This window comes from Periophthalmus magnuspinnatus, chromosome 9, assembly GCF_009829125.3.
Source record: "Periophthalmus magnuspinnatus isolate fPerMag1 chromosome 9, fPerMag1.2.pri, whole genome shotgun sequence".
In the NCBI taxonomy this organism is placed as follows: domain Eukaryota; kingdom Metazoa; phylum Chordata; class Actinopteri; order Gobiiformes; family Gobiidae; genus Periophthalmus; species Periophthalmus magnuspinnatus.
The window spans coordinates 23,516,378-23,537,816 of record NC_047134.1 but is presented as its reverse complement, the minus strand read 5'-3'; the positions used below and the strand labels follow the sequence as shown (position 1 = coordinate 23,537,816).

Below are 21,439 nucleotides of genomic sequence, written 5' to 3'. Positions count from 1 at the left end.
AGGAAAAGAACAATAAAACACCAAAATATCCTGTCTAGCTAGTATTAAATGCCAGGGAAAAGAAGTGGGTGTTCAGTCTAGTCTTATAGAGTAGCAAGCCTTCCATGGTATCGAAATCAAGTTTGAAGTTTTATTATCATGACAACACTTGGTTATTATTCAAAACGTGAATGAACTGTAAAATACACCACAAGAGGGCAGAACTATCACTTTATACCCCTGTGTGAAAGATAACACTGACAGCTTTGCAAACAAGAGTTTTCGTATTATAAACCTTATCTTGATATTCAAATTTTGTATGCTTGTGTTTAATTTATATATTTATATATTTCAGAAATGTGCAAGCCCAGTCTCTCACCTTTTGGCTTCAGCCTCATCATCATCGATCCACGTCAAGATCTGAGTAGCCAAGATGGACGACACATCGAGCTCTTGAATGTCATGGGTGGACGCCATCACTAAACAGTTGCGGTTTGCCTTGCGAAGAGTCAGAAAAGGGAAAGTCAAAAAGAGTCAAACAAAATATAGATAATTATGTTTTTCAAAAGTTTCAAAATGTGAGTAAACTGTTTTATGTTCAAATACTTTTATTTCTGTACAAAAACATTATCCATCTCACTGTAAATAAGTAACTAATGACTAATGCTTTATGTTGACAATGCAAGAAGGGGCCAATCTCTACTGAACTAAAGGTAAAAGGAGCCGTTGACTTGAAAACTACCACATCATCACATCACAAGATAGAACAGAGCATTTTGAGCTTTGGAGATGTAGATGGACAAATAATAAATGGTTAGTCAAACAGTTGTGAATGAAACAAAACACAACTCCAGGTATGTTTTTGAGGAGGTAACAGCATTATAACATGGCTTAAAGCTCACAAGAGTCCAATTTGTGTAATATAGAACCTTTAAAAGGACAGCTATATCAGAGATCACCACCTGCTTGTCTCCATGGATATGCTATTGCTTAATCTGAAATGTTTCAGTGTATAGCACCATGGAGACGAGCAGCAAAAACTCATGTTATACATTATACATTATAACATGGCTTAAAGCTCACAAGAGTCCATTTTGTGTAATACAGGACCTTCAACAAAAACAGCTTATGACTCTGCAGTATCTAAGGGTGACAAGAATTCAACAAACTGAACTTGAATAGTAAAACTTTTGGCTCACACTGATAACAAAGCATGCAGAGTCTTTTGATAGCTGTAGGAGACGGGAGCGTGACGGTTGCATTTTAAACTACACTCAAACCAAAACGACCGCAGAGCCGAGTCTAAACCTGAAAACTACAGGGGGCCTACAGACATCAAAGAGGAAGGACCTGGGCTGTTGAATAAGGCTTGAAAATATGTTCTATAAACTGTAAATGCTTGTACAGCTGGGTTTCAGGTGGCATCACAACATTCAATTGATACTTAACAGCGTATATCATCAACATTCCCTGGGGGAGTGATGTTAACTGTAGGCACTGCTCTGTCTGAGGCTTTGTTAGACTTTAATCTGAGCTTTGTTTTAACACAATCTGAATGGAAAGAGCTGGTTTAGTTGGAAAAACAACACCTGAGTTGGTTTGTGCTAGTAAACGTCTCATAATATTATAGTTATAAGCTAGCTAGCATCAGGGACATTTCAGAACATGTACGTACAAACTTAAACTACAGGGTCACAGGGTTTTATGCACAATAAGACCCCATGGAGACACAGGAAGGGCATCTGACATGGACATTTCAGAACATGTATGTACAGATCTAAACTATAGTGTGATTTTATGCAGAATAAAACAGGAGATTTTGTCGTTTGTGGAAGAAATCATAGTGCTTTAAAAACTGCAGCCTTTGCGATTTGCTAATTGCATTCATTCTATATTTACATTCAAGAATCTGCAAACCACCAATTGTAACATGTCTGCGTGTCCTGTATTCATAACCTTGTGTTCTGTGTAAATGATATTTGAATGATGTTGACCTCATTAAGTGTTTTGTATAAAAGACAGTTGATCTTTACCTTATTAATGGCAAAAGCAGTGATGATGTCTGACTCCTTGTGGATGATTCGTGCTTTTCCTCCAGAGCCGGCTGCGTCTGACTCAGACTGAAAACAAACAAAGTCATGAATAAATGCTGCTCACAGACTGTGTATATATTATATATATATCGACATAGCTAATGCGCTAGCCAGCGCGTTCCAAATAGGAAGTGATCATAGGCACGCTTCCGGCTCCATCAACTCACTTTATATTGAAAAACTGTCGGTCCTCTCTCTCTAACTGTTGTAATGAGCCTCGTCATTTTGTTCATATTAACCCGCTCTACAGGATGCTGGTATTTTTATTTCCCTGAGGTTGCTCCCACTAGCCTTAGCAACAAGTTTGGTTGACAGCGTGGTTATGAGCCCGCTTCCTACTAAACAAGCGGTGCAGGCAGGAAGGGGCGTTACCTTCAACAGTCTGGCTCCGGATTGGCTCTTTGGTTGCTATAATACTCACTATAGAAAATCTGCTCCAAATTTGCCCCTATAACTTCTAGCACTCCATGACCTATGGGTGACGTCACACTCCGTTAGTCCACGTCTTTATACAGTCTATGATGCAGCTCTTATTCTACATATCATGAAGCTAAACGGTCTTAAATAACACTGACATTCACATACATATACCCACTACATGTTCTCTTTAGTGACATTATGCTGAGTGCACAGACTGGAGTATAACTGGGTTAGGCTGGGTTAGTGCCATTACAGCTCTATAGTTCTGAGCAGAGACACGCAGTACCACACAGCTCCTCTGGGACACACACACACACAGAGCACATCGCATTTATGTTACATTTGAACACCAAAGCCTCTTTAAATGAGACACACATCCTTTGAGATTACATTAAAGTCTTCATTGAATTTATTCAAGGGGAAAAGTCCATGTCTTATTCTGTCACAGAGAATAATGTTAAATTTGACTAGCTCGAGACTAAATATGGTGGTTTGCCATTTGCGCGAGCCCATAATCCCGTAGAGCGCAGATTCATTGCGACAGTACTGGGCCCATTAATCACAAGCTATTCAGCTTCATAGAGTGTCCTCTGAGAGCCTAGCTTAATTAACACTGAGCCAAATGGAGGAGCTACAATGGCAGCTCACACACAGCCTCAAGATTACAGAGCAAACATGTGCAGAACAACTTAGCATGCTAGCTTCAAGTGCTCATCAATATTTAGACGATCCTATGTAAGATTAATATGAAACAGTCAGGAACATGGAGGTCTCAAAACCCCAGAATTCCACTCTCCTCGCCAGCGTTACCATCAACAACTCTATGTAAAACTCCACAACCTCCAGCTAGACCTGTCACGATAACGAATTCTGAAGATATATCGAAATAAACAAGTATATTGAAACTATTTTATGACGCTAATTAAGATTTAATTAAAGGTACAAAAAAAAATAATTATCTGCCAACTGGACAAAAACTTGGAGTGAAGACGTTTGGCTGCTCATCTAAGCAGCTTCTTCAGTTCCTTTATCTCCAACAACTTTCTGTCCAGTTGACAGATTTAAATTTTTCTTTTACTATGGATCATATCTGGACGAGTGAGGGATTACACAGACATTTAAATAACACAAAATGGTCTATTTCAAAATGGTTCACTGGGATTGTTTCATTAAGACATGAGCTTCAACAAACAACAGAATGTAAAAATACTTTGTCATAAAAGGGACTTTTTCACACCTCTACAGCTCAATTTGATCATATTAGAACAAAATACCCCAACTCTCCCCACTATATATTATTCCAGCTTCATATAGCAATTAATTAATTCAAAATCCAAAGACGATCAGAAAGAACTGGAAAGTTTTGAATCTTAGAACACACATACCTGATTCCTCACGTTTTCTTCCATTCCTGTACATGTCCCTAAGTCAGTTTGGTCCTCAATTGACTTTAATGATTAGGGAAGCGGCACAAGGCAGAGGGAGATACACAAAACATTCAAACACAACAAGTGGTGAGCCATGCAGTCAAACACACAAAATGGAAGCACTGTTTTACATTAATCAGAAGCATATAGATATAATTAGAGGGGGGTATGCATGCTAAGGGTTGGGAATGTAATACGAATACAATTTAACTGGCAGTAATTACAGAGGTGTACAGGGAATGTGCACAACACTGGCTAAGATGTAATTAAGTGGGAGTTATTTCAGGGAGCTGGTACAGTGATGTTTAGTAAAGCAAACGTGAGAGTTGTCATGGCTTACCTCATTTGGGTCCCGTTTTTTGGTGAAAATATTGCGAATAAATGTCTCTTGTATTTCTTCTTGTTTCACCAAAAATTGCCATAAGCGTTTGACTGGTAGTGTGGAGTGGTGGCTTGATCTGGGGAAAAAATTCAAGGTCACATCAGTATTTTTATATTTTCATATTTTCCACCTTCAAGTCACTCAATGCATTTTACATCAAGTAACCACTCACACATTCACAGGCACATTCATACACCAGTGTGCGCAGACACTGGGAGCGAAGTGAGTTAACAAAATAGTGAAATACAAATGCCAGGATCATGTAGGGTGGTTTATTACGAACATTTTAAGACCAAAATCTAGAGCCTGACAGCAGCAGTTACAGAAAGAGGCACGACTGTTTTCCAATAGAGAGTGAACTGGAGCCAGAGTCAATGAAGCCGGAAGTGTGTCCATGATCACTTCCTGTTTGGAATGTGGCGGCTAGCAGGTTAGCTATGTCTATTCATAGTCTGTGGTAGAGAGCGGGATGTGAACCGCCAACCTTCAGATCAGTGGACAAACACTCAATCAACTAAGCTACTGTTTAGGAAATTTGACTGTGAACTAAATGTAACTGTTGTGGAGGAAATTCTGCCATCTGCTCATCTCCATAGAAATGTAATCGCTTTTACCTGGACTGTTTGAATAGCATTAAATTAATCAATCTAGCCTTTATTACATTCCAGGCGTTTATATTGCTCAAAAATACATTGGAAAAACTTGTAACTTATCCAGCCGGGTCTACTTGCTTGTCTCCATGGAGGTATACGGTTGATGGATACTGTGGAACATTCTAGGCCAAGCAACAACATCTCAATAGCAAACATATGGCAACCCTCCACCAGTATTCCAATAGCCCATTAATATGACCTATCCCTGTCCTCAGATATAAACTGTGATTAGTTCTCAGTTATTCAATCAAAAAGCAGAATGAGCTCCTCACTTTGGGTTGCAAGATCCTACAAGTATAACAACTTTCAATATAATCAAGCTACATTATATTATATAGAGAGTTCTTTGCAATTTATACACCAGAACAAGCTCTGTTCATTTATTTTTTCTACTTTCTAATTTTTTATACATACAGAAGTAAGATATGTGGAATTATGTAAGAAAGAAAGAAAAAAATATTGTATACATAAAGATTCTTGTTGCTGTGTCTATACCTGAATGGGGTGTTGGTGGGTTCAAACAGGGCCTTGTGCCTGAGGAGGGCGGGGCCAGGGGTGTCTTCTAGGGGATTAGTGGAGATGTATTTTGGAGGTGGTCCGCCAAAGAGCTCCAGCCTCTTCTGAAGCACCTGCTCCCAGCGTTGCAGCGTCTTCAGCACAGCGTGACACAGAGGGGAGGCCACGGGGAGGTCTAGAGACAATAGCACAGATATGGTTCTTAACAGGCGGAGAGGACATTGGTATAGGTATAAACGAGAGCTGCAAAATTAATCACAACTTCATTAAAATTTGCAATAAAGATGCACTATGTAACTTTTCTAGCAGAGCATCTCATGGTGATGTGGTAGCTTTGCCTGTAGTTCTCCACAGTAGGGCATTAAAGTTCTTCTACCCTCTTCCATGTATTAAATTGCATCTGTTTTTGTTGATGAATAAAACTTGAAAAACATGCATTCTTACCGTCTGTGGGGTCACCTATCCACAGATCTGACCTGTAACTTAGGCCTGGTGGTGTTACCCACTTCTCTCCATGAATACAGATACATTTCTGGCCTTATAGACGTTATGCAGTGACATCATTTTATTTGAAAAATGCTTCTCAATATTACAACTGAGGCCAAACTGTGGGCAGAGCAACAGACAAAACGTGTCCCTGGGTTTATTTTTTGGCTAAAATTAGCTGTATATGACAGAATGATAACTGAGAGTACTTTGTCAGTTGTTGCCATGACTGTGCAGAACTAGCTAGCTTGTTAGCTAACAATAGGGGAAGATAAAGGACACTTCAACTCACACCAAGTCAATTAATATCCTCAACACACAGACTCAGAAATGTGTTTTTTAAGAAGAGAAAGGTTCAGTTCATCTGTATCTGATCCAAAGTCTGTATCAGTGATGTGAGTGTGTCTGCAATGTACCAGTTGTTTAGTTGGCTTAACTGTTCACCGCTTAGCTAACCGTTAACCGTTTTGCCAACTCTTCAATGGTTTTCTATATCTGTTTACTTAGGTTTCTTGTCTTAGAGTCAGGTACACAATCAATATTTAACAGAGTTGTAGACTTTTATATTTATTATCAGACTGTAGCAGCTCATTCAGATTTTATATTTAGTGTTTAAACCTTTTATAGAAGAAAATATCATTACTTCCCATTGATCCCCATATTGCTGGATTTCAGATCACCACATTCTATAGAATCTATAGAATGTGGTGATCTGTATTAAATAATATTGATCTATAGAATAATATTGATCTATAGTATAGATCAATATTATTTAATACAGATGAGGGCAGCTAAAATGGACTTCTGTTGTAATACAGTGAGTTCTTGGGTCTTGTCAGTAACAGAAATGATCAGGTTCAACATATGTGCACTTACCTTTTGGATATTTCATGGTAAAGTACAATGTAATCAATAGGGAAAATCTGGCAAGTAAAATCTGAAATCCACCATAATGTTACCACTCACTCTAAAAACTCTGAATGCTGTGTATCATCTGCATAACCTCTATTATAGGAAGCCTCAGGTAAGGTAATAACATCACCATGGAAACAAATGGCACCAGAAAAGTCACATAGTGTATCTTTAAGTAAAAAAAAAAAACCTGCCCACCCTGTAGTTTAGGGATTTACAAATATGTTCTGAAATCCATGCAGCTTCTTGTGTTATTATCGCAGTTTATATTTCCATCTTTTTCAATTGTTAATGCTCCTGGGCATGTTTTAATATGGACTTTGAGCAGAACGCTTATGAAAATATTTTTCTGGCAAGCAGTTCAATTATGATTAATATCAAAACAATTTCAAAAAGTGCTATTTGCAGCTATGGTCCTGGCTAATCAGGCTATCAACTCTACATAGTTTAAACTTTAAATATGGATCTATAGATTGGTTACCTAAAAGATCATATCCAGCCATAGGATAAAAAGACTTGAGGTTGACCAGCACCAACTGAACCATGGCCAGACGCATCAGACACCAACTGCAAAGGCAAAGAGAAAACACATATTTAAGGGCTTGTATTACATTATTTTCTGATGTGTTGTAATGTTGTTTCCTCATCACAAACAAACCTGGAGTTGTGTTTTGTTTCATTCACACATGCTTGAGTGACCTTTTATTATTTATCTACAAATCCAGGTATGTTTTTAAGGAGGAAACAGCATTCTAACATGGTTTAAAGCTCACAAAAGTCCATTTTGCGTAATATCGAACCTTTAATTACCTTACTCAATGACTAATTACCTGTATGAATTATTGTTCGAGTGCTCTTTTTGTGGCGAGCTGGGGTCAAACACATCCTCGTAATCATCGTCATCTTCATCATCATCGCTGCCTACACTCGCCTCAGAGTCATAATCGATGCGGTTTTCAGACGGCGGCAACGGTGGCTAACAAATAATAGAGACATGAAAATAAGTAATCAAATGGGTTGTGTTGATGTGGCATTTTAAAAGGAGACAATCGTTTAAATTGAGGGGGAGGGAAACTAAGAATTGGCTTGTCTTCTCTGTCAACACGAATAAACAAAGAAAAACTCAGTAACTATCTTTTAATTTAGCAGTTAGAGGTAGGAGTTAGAGTTTGAGTATTAGATATATATGTGGTCACATTTTCATATAGTGCTTTAACACCTTCAAGTCAATTAAAGCGTTTTACATCAAGGAATCACTCACCCATTCATACACCAGTGTACGCAGACACTGGGGGCGTTAAGTGTCTTGCCCAAGGGTCTGATTGCTCAACCAATAATGTTTATGTTGAGAGTGGGATTTGAACCGCCAACCTCATTATGAATTAAGGCTTGGTTCATACTTTATTAAGGCTAATTAAGGTGCTATTATAAAGTGTTAACAATTTCTTCCCCACTAAAGTTTTAAAAAGCACTAGTATTTCTCAAACTGAAAGGAATGCTTGTTGTCAGCTGGAAGGAGCTCAAAATCAATATGGCAAATTTGTGAAACTTGAAATCTGTATACTAAAATTATATGGTTCAACATTTGGGAATTTGCTGTTTTTTTATTTATTGCAGAAACAGCACTTTCTAAATAGACTTCCAAAATCATAACTTCAAATTCTGAATTGTCATGAGCACAGGCTGAACATCAAATACAGCTGTTTGTGCATTTCAGCTTCCTCTTATATGAAACATTTTGATGACATTTTAATTTACTTTTAAATAGTCAATCGTTGTGGCAACCATCTGAATTTTTTCCTCATTCTGACATCCATGAATAAGCAGCGTAATAAAAAGTGCCATTTACAGCTACCTTGGCAATGAAGTAATCCCAGATGCTGAGGTCTGGAGGGACAAACTGCTCCTTAAAAATGGAAGTGGCCTCTCTCTCCACCACAGGCACAAACAGGGGGCTGGGAGGTCCCTCTCTCTCCATTGAAGACTCCTCCTTTGAGCCACTGCGAGATGACAAGAGCCTGAAACGCCGGGACTTGCGCTCGAAGCCGTCCACACCCGGAGAAGCTAAAAAAAACAAAACACAAATTTTGATATCGCGCCATGCAAACTGCAAAGATTATATTTGGAGATGAACTAAACCACCTGAAACACAAACTATGGCCTGGAGGGAAGATGTGGAACTTTTATGAATAGAATAAACTGACAAAAGCAATAATAACAATTTACATCTCCGATATGTTAGAGCCATATGAACTGTTTCACACTCTGAGAACCGCAGGGACTGGCCTCCTGATAGTCCTGGTTTAATACTGGTTTAGTACTGATGTAGTCCTGGTTCAGTCCTGTAGCTGGTACCCAGAGTCAGGACTGAACATGGACTAAACATGAAGCAAACCAGAACTAAACGTGGGCTAAACATGAACCACACCATACCCATATGAAGACTACACCAGGACTAAAGTAGGATTAAACTAGGACTAAACCAGGACTAAACCAGGACTAAACCAGGACTGAACCAGGACTGAACCAGGACTGAACCAGGACTGAACCAGGACTGAACCAGGACTGAACCAGGACTGAACCAGGACTGAACCAGGACTGAACCAGGACTGAACCAGGACTAAACATGGATAATCAGCATTTGAGATTTATGCAGCTGTGTATATGACAGAAAGGTTTTTATTATGCTCCCTTCTTTTTTTAATGTTCATTTTAGGATGATTATTTATGTTTTGATTTGTTGTATTGTGATGTTAATGTCTTTCTTATTCTGCAAAGCACTTTGAATTACTTTGTGCTATACAAATAAACTTGCTTTGCCAACTTGCCTTTACAACTTCTGTATCATCATAATTTGAATCTCAGACCTGACAATATGGTTCCGGCTTCAGCAGATGTGATCAGTCAAAACTCTGCTAAATGCACCAATTTGAATAATTTACTTCAGTGTCTGCCAAAAATTGCAGGGAGACTACAGTGGCTAAACTTTTTCATTTGAATAAATATATCTATGTGATATAAAACTGTCGCTCTTGACTGTTTAAGTGAGCAGCAGTAGCTCAGTTGGTAGAGTGTTCATGCTCTGATCTGAAGGTTGGCGATTTAAATCCGGCTCTCGACATAAACATCATTGGTAGTTGGTCAGATCCACTAATGCACAGGTTGATAGCGTAATGTCAACTCTCACAGATGAATGCTGTGACTGTGTCCTTGGGCAAGACACCTAACCCCCCAGTGTCTGCGTACACTAGTATATGAATGTGTGTGTGAATGGGCGAGTGGTTCCTTGATGTAAAGTGCACTGAACCATAAAGGTGGAAATGCACTATATAACATAAAGAATAAAAATGATAAATTGTCACATTTTTAAGCAGTCATTTTACAGTTAGTTTTAAATATTTATGATCATGATGACAGCAACAACATGTGATTTTGCGATGCCAATATACAGTTGGGGGGGACCCATAGTCTCCTGTACTAAAGTGACTCTTGTGAGCTTTAAGACATGTTATAATGCTGTTACCTCCTCAAAAACATAGCTGGAGTTGTGTTTTGTTTCATTCACACATGTTTGAGTAACCCTTTATTATTAGTCTATCTACGTCTCCAAAGCTCAAAATGCTCTGTTGCACCTTGTGATGTCATGAAGTGGTAGTTTTCAAGTTAATAGCTCCTTTTACCTGTTATTTAGTAGAAATGGGCAATTCCAGGGCTGAAATTATCAAAATGATTCTTGTCAAGGTTTATAGAGTTTAAAAACACAGTGGAGCACTTCCTGTATTAAAACATGTGGAGTGTTTTCATTTTGAGAGAAGAACTCAGCTTAAAACTGCAGGGTTTGTGTGTGGTATTTTTTGTGGTGAGGAAAAAACATTATAACATAGATCAGAAAATAGCGTAATATTTGTCGTTTAATAGGACGCACTACACTGTATTGTACTGAAGTGTCTGGGGAGCAGGAAATCCTGTGACCCTGGCCCCGAATAAGCAGGAGAAAACCACATTAACCATCACTCTACAATACTCCTTTTATGCATGTATCAATATGATTTTTGAGAATGAAAACAGTTTGTGGGAGCCAAGTTTTGGTTCATGTTTAGTAATACATGCTAATTCAGATTGTTGATGTTTTAATGTTAATAAGTTATGTTTCTTGCTAATATTTCATTTATATGTATGGGCTATATTTGATTTATGGCATTAACGTTGATTTGAAAGTATTTTAGGATTGCCATTGTTTAAGTTACGTAAATGTGTTACCGTCGCTTTAAGAGCGATAACGCGCATAAGGAAAGGGCCACGCGCTGTGAAAATTGACTAGTTGAGGCAGAGCGTAAGGACGGAGCCAAACGGTTTTTTACCGTAGTATTGTTTGTTTTTGAGAATAACTTCATTTAATTGCTATGTAATTATATTTTGCTACTGTGAATTAAAGTTGTTTTTTTTGCAACTCTTTTTTACATCGTAGTCCGGAGCAAGTTATTTTTCCCATCAATAAAGAATACACGAGTAACACCAATGGACGACACACCAGGCCTCAACTCGCACACAGTTCTAACCTCCCTGAACTACATCTGCCTTTTCATTGAGTTGTTTCAGTGTCAGATGTCCAAAAGAGCAGATGCATTGAGCTCAGGTCCCTTTTCTTTTTCTAAGACAAATAGTGCCATGTGTGAGGAGCAGTGACCCACTAATGGGCTGATGGATTTCTCACTGACCCACAGAGGAGAGGCCAATTCATTTAGCAAACCTGATTTTGTTTAGCTCCTGGGTCACCTCTAAAAGAGACACTGAAGCCCAGGAGGCAGAGTCAGAGAAACCAGGGCAACTAAAGTATTTAAACACAACAAAAACAAAGGAAGAGTTTAAAAGGTTTGAGTTCAGAATGTGTATCTTGACTGGAGTAATTATAAAGACTTTCAATTTGGTTTATAGTTTAAAAGCTTAGACTTGTTTTAAGCCATTAGGACCCATTTTGAGTTTTTGCTGACTTAAGAACACAAATAAGAAAATTACACTTGTCACTTTAAATTAGAAAAAAAATAAAATAAATGTATATATATTTTGAAATTAAAATCTCTACATTCTTAACTCAATCACTGTACTTCCTTACTGAGAGTTCCCACAATTTGGTTGAAATAATTTTCCAGGACCTTTCCAGGATATTTTTTGTTATGTAATCATGGAGTCTACAAACAACCCCCAGATTTTTTTTACACAAAGATGTAGGCTAAGTCACTGTGCACAAAGAGAAATTACTTGGAAGCAGACGCTCAGATACTTCAAGTCAAAACCAGCTACCCAGATCACGACTGCTACTCTGTATTCATTCCATGTAGCTAATGCAGATGCTCTGTTATTACAGCGTATATTAACCTGGTGGGGGTGTCCTGACGGGGGTCCGAGCTCCTCCTCCGAACACGCTGGCCCAGAGCTGGCTGTTGAGCGGGTGGGCCATAATGTGGTAGAGCTCGTTGCTGGAATGAGTGGCCATGCCGTGTACAAACAGACTGAGATAGACCGCAGTGAGGATTTCACACAGCAGCACAGACAGGCTGGGCTGGCTCTCCTCCCCCGCAGAGCTCAACAAGCGGATTAAAGAGGCGATACCTGAGGGGGCATATCACAGAGGGGGGGGGGGGGGGGCACACAGAGGGGGGTGTTGACACAGAGAGAATGAGACACTGCATCAGAAATCGCACTTCTTAAGATTTCCACTAGGGCTAAAGGTTACACTCTCCACAGGGAAATCTGTCCTCTGCATTTGAATCTGGGATCTACTCACCCCGTTGACAACATCTGGATGAGGAGGAGAGTCCAAAGAGGAGGAGGGTAGTAACAACTAGTAGTAGCAGTAGGTAGTATTAACAGTAGTAGTAACAGTTGGACAATGTTGTACGTGACAACACTACTATGTGAGGTGAGTTTTATGTGGTTGAGGTAGAAACAGCAGCACTTGTATAATATAATAACCTCCACATCCAAAATAGGGCCAGCTGCAGTTCTGATTAAAACCACACAAGCGTTGGATCAATTCTTTACCTGGCCACTGAGCAGGAGAGGTGTTGGGCTGAACAGACTCCTCCATGCTCACTGTTCTAAGTGTCTGCTTCTGAGACAACAGCACACTCTCATACACGATCCCAGTGAATGGGTCCACGTGGCTGTGAAAAAAGCAGATGCAGAATTCTGAATATTGAGTCAATTGTTTCAAACCTCCACATAAAGACATTCATACCAGGAAAAAAATGTCTGAAACCATAGACTTTATAGAAGATGTCTGTGTAATCCCTCAGTCGTCCAGTCATCCATAGTAAAAGCCAAAAGTCTAATCTGTCAACTGGACAAAAAGTTGTAGGAGTGAAGCTGACCAGAACTGAAGAAGTGGCTTGGATGAGCAGCGAAACGTCTTCACTCCTGCAACTTTTTGTCCAGTTGACAGATGTAACTTTTGGCTTTTATCATAGATTTTATATATAAACACAGCTAAACTGCTAGCCACCGCATTACAAATAGCAAGTGATAAGGGGTGCACTTCTGGCTCCACTGGCTACAATTCACTTCACACTGAAAAATTCTCGCCCCTCTCTCAGTAAATGCTACTGTCAGACTTGTCATTTTGGTCTTAAAATGTTCGTATTAACCCGCTTTAAATTATCCTAGTATCTTTATTTGGCTATTTTGTCCGTAAATCAGGATATGAACATTAACAACAGACAAATCAGGCGCCTTCTTTTAAGGTTGCTCCCACTAGAGTTAGCAACATGTTTGACTGACAGCACTGCTAAGCACACGCCGTCTGCTAAACCTGTGGTGCAGGCGGGAAGGGGCATTACCTTTAACAGCTCTGCTCCTGATTGGCTCTTTGGTTGCTATGATACGCACAAATTCCAAATATGAAACTTGGCTCAAATTTCTTCTCTATAACTGCTAGCCTCAATGAGCTTCATTTAACTGGAGCCAAACACGTCACACTCACTTAGTCCAGTTTATACAGTCTATGGTCAAAACTATACTGCCCTAATCAAGAACGGTGAAGTTGAACAAGTCTTAATTACGATGTTAAAAGCCTTGGTAAACTTCATTCAAAACACAGTATGGGGCCCAATTCTCAAAGCTGTTTAATGCGTAAGCTCCTGTGTCAAATATCAAAGCACAACATGGAGCAAATACAACAGCTCTCCAGCTCAGCAAGTCCCCGCTGTAAATGCAGAAAATCCCATAAAGGAGAAACCGAGAGCTGAGTTTCATCAAACCTCAGCACTCCAGGACAGTTTATGTTCTAATTAGCATCACAAAGACGGCACTAATTTAGAAACTGCTGCGCTAATTAAGTTATGCTAGCTCAGAGTGCGAAAGTGCTCACTTAGCATGTTACTCCAAGTTACGCAATTTATAAAACCCAGTGGATCCTAAACCAAATACTGCCTCACATTTTGGCTGTTTATTTAATCACACAAGTTGTACCAAAGTATACAAACAATATGAATTGAATTTGACAAAAGTTAATGGTGCAGGATGGTGCAGGTTGGGGGTGTATTGCTTTGCTTGAAATACTGCACAGTATGGCATTAAATTTCTTACATTATTCAATTGGAGAGGTTTTATTGCTCAAAAATACCCTGACAACATGCATTACTATGCTATGAGCAGGGTCGCTCGTCTCTATGGAGATGGATAGGTTTATTGAGTGACAACATGCTGGGAGTGCTGTACATGTATGTCTATGGTGGAATGTTCAGCAGTTAACATGGTGATGCATTTGCACACATAAGCAAACACTCTCTGAAAACTCAAGAAAACCAGACAAAAACTATTTAAACAGCACATTTTCAGAAGTCTGCAATCAATCTGAGCGTTCATGTTTAGGAGTTTGATTTTCAACAAAAAGTGAGAGTGACTAACTGAAAAACTGTTGGCTAATGCTCGCTAGCTTGTGACTGTAATGTTATTTGAGAAGGACGTGTTCACAAGTCGCAGCACAAATCAGCTCACCTGTTGTTGTTCCAACCAGCTCTTTCTGGTCAGATTGTGTTAAAATAAAGCTCAGATTAAAGTCTAACGTGACTAAGAGGCCTTCAGACAGAGCAGTGCCTACAGTTAGCATCACACCCCCAGGGAACGTGGATAACATCAGCTGCAAGGTATCAACTGCAATACTGGAGAGCATTCCAAGCAATGCAATCGCATCTCCATGGAAACAAGCAGTTGGCAGACTAGAAAAGTTACATAGTGTAGCTTTACATGCAGAAGTCCATACCTGTAGGTTTGTCCATCACACAAACACTGATAGATGCAGGCTGAGAGAGAGGCAGCCAAAGTGTGCAGGACATAGATCTGAAAATAAAATGAAATAAATAAACAAATTACTTCTTGGTATAAAACAAAAACAAAAGAAAAAATATTAAAAAAAACTAATATGGAGTACTCACGCTGTTATTACTGACATCTGGATGAGGTGGAGAGTCCAGAGCATTGATGGTTTGCAAAAGGTCATGGCTGAGGTTGGTGAGGTAAACAAAAGGATTGGCCACTACCGTTTTAACATTAGAAGTGCAGGCCACAAGGAGAGGGATGGAGGCGAGATGGGGCTGAGAACAGGGCGTGGTCACCGGGCGGGCTGTCTCATTCTGCAAATCGAAACAGACAAATCGATAAATTAAATTCAAAAGTTAAATATTTGTGGTATTTATAAGAACAAGAACAGCCAAATAAAAAGTAGTTCCACTTTGATATGTTAATTGTGCTAGCTCATGTGTACATAACAACATGCCATATGGTAATGCTGGTATACACAACAAGCTCCTTCTGTAGCGTCAGATGCCCTGGGGTAGTACATAGGTGGGTGAAGGGTCTAGTCTGAGCACACAACATCTGTATTTGGTCATAGCCGGGATTTAATCACAACCCCTCTGACTGGTTGGTGAACGCTTGAACCACTGTCATCTTAAAGGGCCCATATTACACTATTATTTGATCTATGTTATAATGTCGTTTTCTCATCACAAACATATCTGGAGTTGTGTTTTGTTTGCTTCACACATTACACACAAACCCTGCATATTTAGGTTGCACTCTTATATAAGCAGGGTTTTTTAAGCTCTTCTCTCCAACTGAAAACACTCTGTTCCACCTAGTGATGTCATGTGGTAATACATGAAGTTTAGTGAAGATTAGCAAATCTTGGATTAAAATAATCGAAATGATTGTAGTGAAGGTGTATGGAGTTTAAAAACACAGTGGAGCACTTCCTGTATTACTACATGACATCACAAGGTGGAATAAACTCCAGACGCCTTCACTAGACTCATTTGGATAATTTCAGCTCTAGAATTGCCAATTTTGCCTAAACTAAAGGTAAAATGAGCCGTTAACTTGAAAACGACCGCTTCATGACATCACAAGGTGGAACAGAGCATTTTGAGCTTTGAGTAAACCATTATTATTAGCCTATCTACATCTCCAAACATGTGTGAATGAAACAAAAAACAACTCCAAATATGTTTTTGAGGAGGTAACAACATTATAACATGACTTAAACCTCACAAGAGTCAATTGTGTGTAATATGCGATCTTTAATGAACTAATCCTAGCAATTAAAAGTAAACTATTTCCTTGTTAAATGACCTGGAGCGACTCCTGCAGCAGTAGTATCAGCTCCATTCGGACCGAGGCCAGTCCTCCGCCATGGGAGCCATGCAGACTGCAGTAACTCAGGAACATCCGCAGTAAAGGCTGGTTACTCAACAGCCAGTGTCTCCTGCTCCTCTGAGGGGCACAACCTGGGCTGCACACCTGAAAATATATAGGTTTTATTATTCTTCAATTTCATTCAATTTTAAAGTAATTTCCCTTGTGAAGTAATAAAGTTTGTCTAATTTAAAGTTGTTTAAGTCATGACTGGACTAATGCTAAAGTGGAAACCCCCAAATTTAAAGTGTTACAGCTTCAAGCCTTCCATTCAGTCTGTTATGTTTTGTGTGTGGTTGAATCCTGTCCTCTATCCTCATGGAGTTGTCTTTGTGAGGCACCGTGATACATGATAATACTGGAGCTACTTTTTGTCACTAAGATTGAAATAATGTAAGATAACCCCAGTAAATCTTTTAAATAGACGGTTTCATTAAAAGACATGAGCTGCAACATATAAACCAGTGTACCAATAGATAGACATAAAAGGGACATATTCACCCCTCTACAGCTCAAATCTTCCTTCCCATGTACAAATTAATTAATCTTGCAAAACAAAAGATGCTTTGTACTAGATTTAGCTACTGCTATTTTCCTTTTGCAGTCCCTGAGCAGGTGAATACACATTTCATTACAATTACATTATAAGACTATCAGTTCATCATTATCATTAGGAGTTAAATACAATAAAACATCCCCAACATGTCCAATGCATGATGTTTCCTACAGTCCATACCGATATAAATAAAATCATCATGTGCAGGTTTTTACAACAAATATCCCCCCAAATCTCCCCACTTTTGCAAAGAAATCGTACTCCTTATCAATATTAAGAACCAAAATATATAGTTCCAATTTTCACTCACTATAGTGATTATTGTGACAGGCCTAGTCAGTTTATCAGAACATGTTTTGTGATAAATGAGACCTACCTGTTCCTCCTCCCCAACCCCAGAGAAGAGGCCCTCTCCCTGGGCACAGCGCTCTGGAAGGCAGGGTCTATAGCTGCAGCACTGCTGGAGAGCCACCACCTACGTCAAGAATAAACATTGAAGTTAGTCATTCATAAAACTTTTATTATAAAACTGATGATTACAATTCTAGAGAGAAAAAAAATTCCAAATGTTGAACTTTTCAGGGTCTTTTGTAACGGGAGGGGGGTTGGATCAAAAAATAGAGCATCACTGAGAGAAGGACGCATGACTCACATATTGAGAGATCCACAAATGCTCAAACCCTGAAAGTGAATATTTTTTAAGTAATAATAAAACAATATACTTGACAAAGATAATTAATTTGCAAAGATGAACCCTTAGACAGTGTGAAAGGGCCCAGGCTCAAGACCAAAGGAGACGGAGCCTTTTCCGTGGCAGCGCCCAGACTATGGAACAGCGCCCTCTGCCTGTCTGATCCTCTCAGTCTTTCACGCAGTTTAAGACTAGACTGAAACAGACCTCTACTCCCTGGTATTTAATACTAGACAGGATATCGTGGTGTTTTATTGTTCTTTTCTTATGTATTGTGTGTCTGTATGTTTGTTTTTTGTTTACTATTTTGTGAAGTACTTTGGTCAGCTGTAGTTGTTTTAAATCAGACCTATTCTACAAAATTGACTCTTCAGAGCTTTTAACCATGTTCTTGTCGTTTCTTGTCATTGAGCCTCTGAAGTGGTATTTGGAGTGATTAATCTTTAATCACTCATTTTCAAGACACCATTTTTCTTATCAACCTTCGTTTTCAACTCCACCGGTACATGGCCACTGTGACGTACACACTTCCTTCTCCAGTTTTATTTTCTTAATCGTTGATACTCGTAGGATTCGGCAGTTTTGCGTAGTCATTTTGGTACAAATGGAAAACAAATCCATTGCTCGCCAATGTGATGTGTAGCTATCCATAAGAGGAGCTAACAGCATGCAGCGCTTTGTTGCGATGATGTTTACGGCAACGTTAGCTGCCATTGGGCACTGCCGTTTTCTAACGTGGAATTCAGTGTGCTTGTTTCTTTTATTAAGTCGTATTAGATTTAAAATGTGCAAATTATAATATAATGATCCACAAGTGTCAGAGATTATAACTATAGAGCAGACACAAGCACAATAGGTCTGATTTAATTGTGCTATATAAATAAACTTGAATTGAATTGAATAGAAAAAAACATACATACAGACCATTACCCTGCTTTTAGTAATGGCCATATAACAGTCTATGATTTGTCTATACTGTTGTGTGGACCCACCTCTCTCTCTAGCCACTGGTACAGTTGATACCGTAGCTTCCCTCCGTCCAGTTCGTAGCCTGTAGAAAGCGTTCGGAGCTCATTGGTCATGATCTTTAAACAGGCGGTGAACTTGAGCTGTGCCGCGAGGATGTCATCAGACGGAACAATAAACTCATCACTGTCCTCAGACTCCTCCCCGGGCAACGACTCCATTAGCGATGACCCAGCGTTCTGTGTGTCCTGTAGCCAGAGGAGCGTGGAAAACAATTTCATTTATATCCCAACTTCATCAAGAAATTGAAGTTTTAAGAGTGGTTTTAATGCACTTATGCTTTTTTTTTTTATTTGAAGTAGCAATAATCTTACTCCAGACCACTCCAAACCACCACACAACAAGCGTACAAGTATTTCAAAGTGAACTAAAAATGTAAATGTGGAGTTTTTGGTTGATACCTTATATATGGGCTTAAATTATGATATTTGGCTGATCTACCAACCTCTTCCTGGACCACGCTGTTGTTGTAACTTTTTTCCTCTTCCTCCTCCTCCTCCTCTTCTTTATCACTGTCCCATTTGAGCTCCAGAGCCTCATCGGGCAGCGTGAGGGAGGGCTGGCTCCAATCAAAACTCAACACAGAATCTGAGTGACTGATCGAGCAGCTATCGGACTCGTATCCATTCACTGCAGCTTGAGACCACTCTTCCGACACTTCCTTACTTCCCAAACTTAATTCCCTTCTTTCGGATCGTTTTCGGACTTTGGGCATTTTAGAGAGGACTTCCAGCGCCAGCATGGGGCAGCCGGTTTGTAGGTGAGCATACGCAGCAGTGAAAAAAAGCCTTCGCTCGTCAAGGCTAATGGAATCTGCCCGACGACACTCAGCAGTCAGACCCACTTTGGATTTATCAGAAGATCCAAAATGGCGGCGGAGGAGGAGTGGGTGCGTGCGGAGGTAAGTGTAGAAGTTAAAGACGTCTGGGTTACACAAGGAGACGGTTTGAGGACTTTCTGTAACCAAAACAAATCATAACAAGATGGAAAAATATGAAAATGGGGTTATATGCAAATACAACTCGTGATCGTGAGTATCATAGCAAATTCGCTGTGGGTGATGTCACACTCCCTCAGTCCACTTCTTTTATACAGTCTGTGAAGACCCATACCAGTTCTGGGGTAAATGCTTTATCAGCCGACAAAATTGTATAAATTGGTATAAATAGTATAAATTGCCGTGAACCAAAAACAGGATCCAACAATCTGATTCAATGCAAGAGATCTGAGAAAACGTGTACAAAATTTAATTTCAGTGAAACTATTTCAAAAGGCCAAAAGGTGCGGAGTTTGAGTTAAGTAGTGCGTACACGTTCTTAGTTACTGTTAAATACCAATTATGGGAGTCGTGTAGCAGAGAGACATTAATCTTGCTTCAAGTCTAAAGTATGGGGGCTCCAGTCAGAAAGAAGTTCATTTTCTCATCTATTCTCGAGGCTAATCATGCAGAAGACTCTTTAATTAAATATTAGGAGCCCTGGAACCAAAATGGCTGCAATTTTTCAGAACAAGATTTACATGTACATGCAACATTACGACTCTGATAAAACAAGGATTTTGAGAGATAAAATATAAAGTTAGAAGCTTCATAAAAACTCCATAAATGTACCTGAGATTGTGCTAGCAGGCTGTTCGATGAGAGTGTCCAGGGCTCTGCTGTAGTCCTCCAGAACCCAGTATGCCATGCTCCTCAAGAAAGGGTCCAAGTTTGCTCCAATCTGAAGCGTAAAGTAATATTTTAGTGTTTTTAATGCAATAATGTTTGTTCTGTTCAGTAAAATAAAGATCTTTAGAACTTAAAGGTCCTATATTACACAAAAGTACCGGTAACTCTTGTAAGCTATAAGCCATGTTATAATGCTGTTACCTCCTCAAAAACATACCTGGAGGAGTGTTTTGTTTCACTCAACCTATCCGTTTTAAATCTTTTAGCCACATCCTAGCAGAGCACCTCTACTCATTCTCTTAACCCACTGACGAACAATTTTTCTTCATTTTTTCCACTAAATTAAAAAGTTTTCTAGCACAGGCTTGATTTAGGAACTTACTGTTACTTTTTTGTGTATTTTAGACACTGTTCCACCATTTTAATTAGGCAGATTGATGGCTGAAATAAAAGTTGTATAGGAACAGTCCCAGCAGCAGAAGGTAAAGCAGAAGGTAAACACGAGCCAAACTGAATGGTACAAATGGGTGCCGTTAAACAAACGTTCATCCCTCCTTTTGCATTTTAAATATTTGCAACTATCTAATATGCCATCGGCAAAATGTATGTTTGTGCTGTCTCAGTTTAAAAGGGCCATATTACGCTATTTTCTGATTTCTCATTATGCTGTTTTCCTCATCACAAACAGACCTGTGTTTTTGTGTTTTGTTTTCATTCACACATGTTCAACACACAAACCCTGCATATTTCGGCTTCGTAATTCTTCTCTCAAATTGAAAATACTCTGTTCACTAGAATCATTTGGGTGATTTCAGCCATGGAATTGACAATTTCTAGTGAACTAAAGGTAAAAAAGTAGTGCTAATTTGAAAACTACCACTTCATGACATCACGAGGTGGAACACAACATTTTGAGCTTTAGAGATGTAGACAGAATAATAA

General features: G+C 39.2%; 1 protein-coding gene across 1 annotated transcript in view; it reads right to left on the bottom strand.

Annotated features, from left to right (window-relative positions):
* The window catches only part of LOC117375674 (dmX-like protein 1), a 91,453-nt gene that overhangs the window by 25,083 nt on the left and 44,931 nt on the right, over nt 1-21,439 (bottom strand). Inside the window, exons 28-44 of the mRNA XM_055224281.1 lie at nt 20,441-20,549; nt 19,277-19,788; nt 18,798-19,019; nt 17,491-17,589; nt 16,496-16,663; nt 15,301-15,498; nt 15,129-15,205; nt 12,911-13,032; nt 12,245-12,478; nt 8,724-8,932; nt 7,699-7,844; nt 7,350-7,435; nt 5,450-5,645; nt 4,260-4,377; nt 3,878-3,940; nt 2,013-2,099; nt 359-477 (exon numbers count right to left, since the gene is read on the bottom strand). Coding sequence (XP_055080256.1) covers nt 359-477; nt 2,013-2,099; nt 3,878-3,940; nt 4,260-4,377; nt 5,450-5,645; nt 7,350-7,435; nt 7,699-7,844; nt 8,724-8,932; nt 12,245-12,478; nt 12,911-13,032; nt 15,129-15,205; nt 15,301-15,498; nt 16,496-16,663; nt 17,491-17,589; nt 18,798-19,019; nt 19,277-19,788; nt 20,441-20,549 — 2,765 coding nt within the window. The remainder of the gene's footprint in view (nt 1-358; nt 478-2,012; nt 2,100-3,877; nt 3,941-4,259; nt 4,378-5,449; nt 5,646-7,349; nt 7,436-7,698; nt 7,845-8,723; nt 8,933-12,244; nt 12,479-12,910; nt 13,033-15,128; nt 15,206-15,300; nt 15,499-16,495; nt 16,664-17,490; nt 17,590-18,797; nt 19,020-19,276; nt 19,789-20,440; nt 20,550-21,439) is intronic.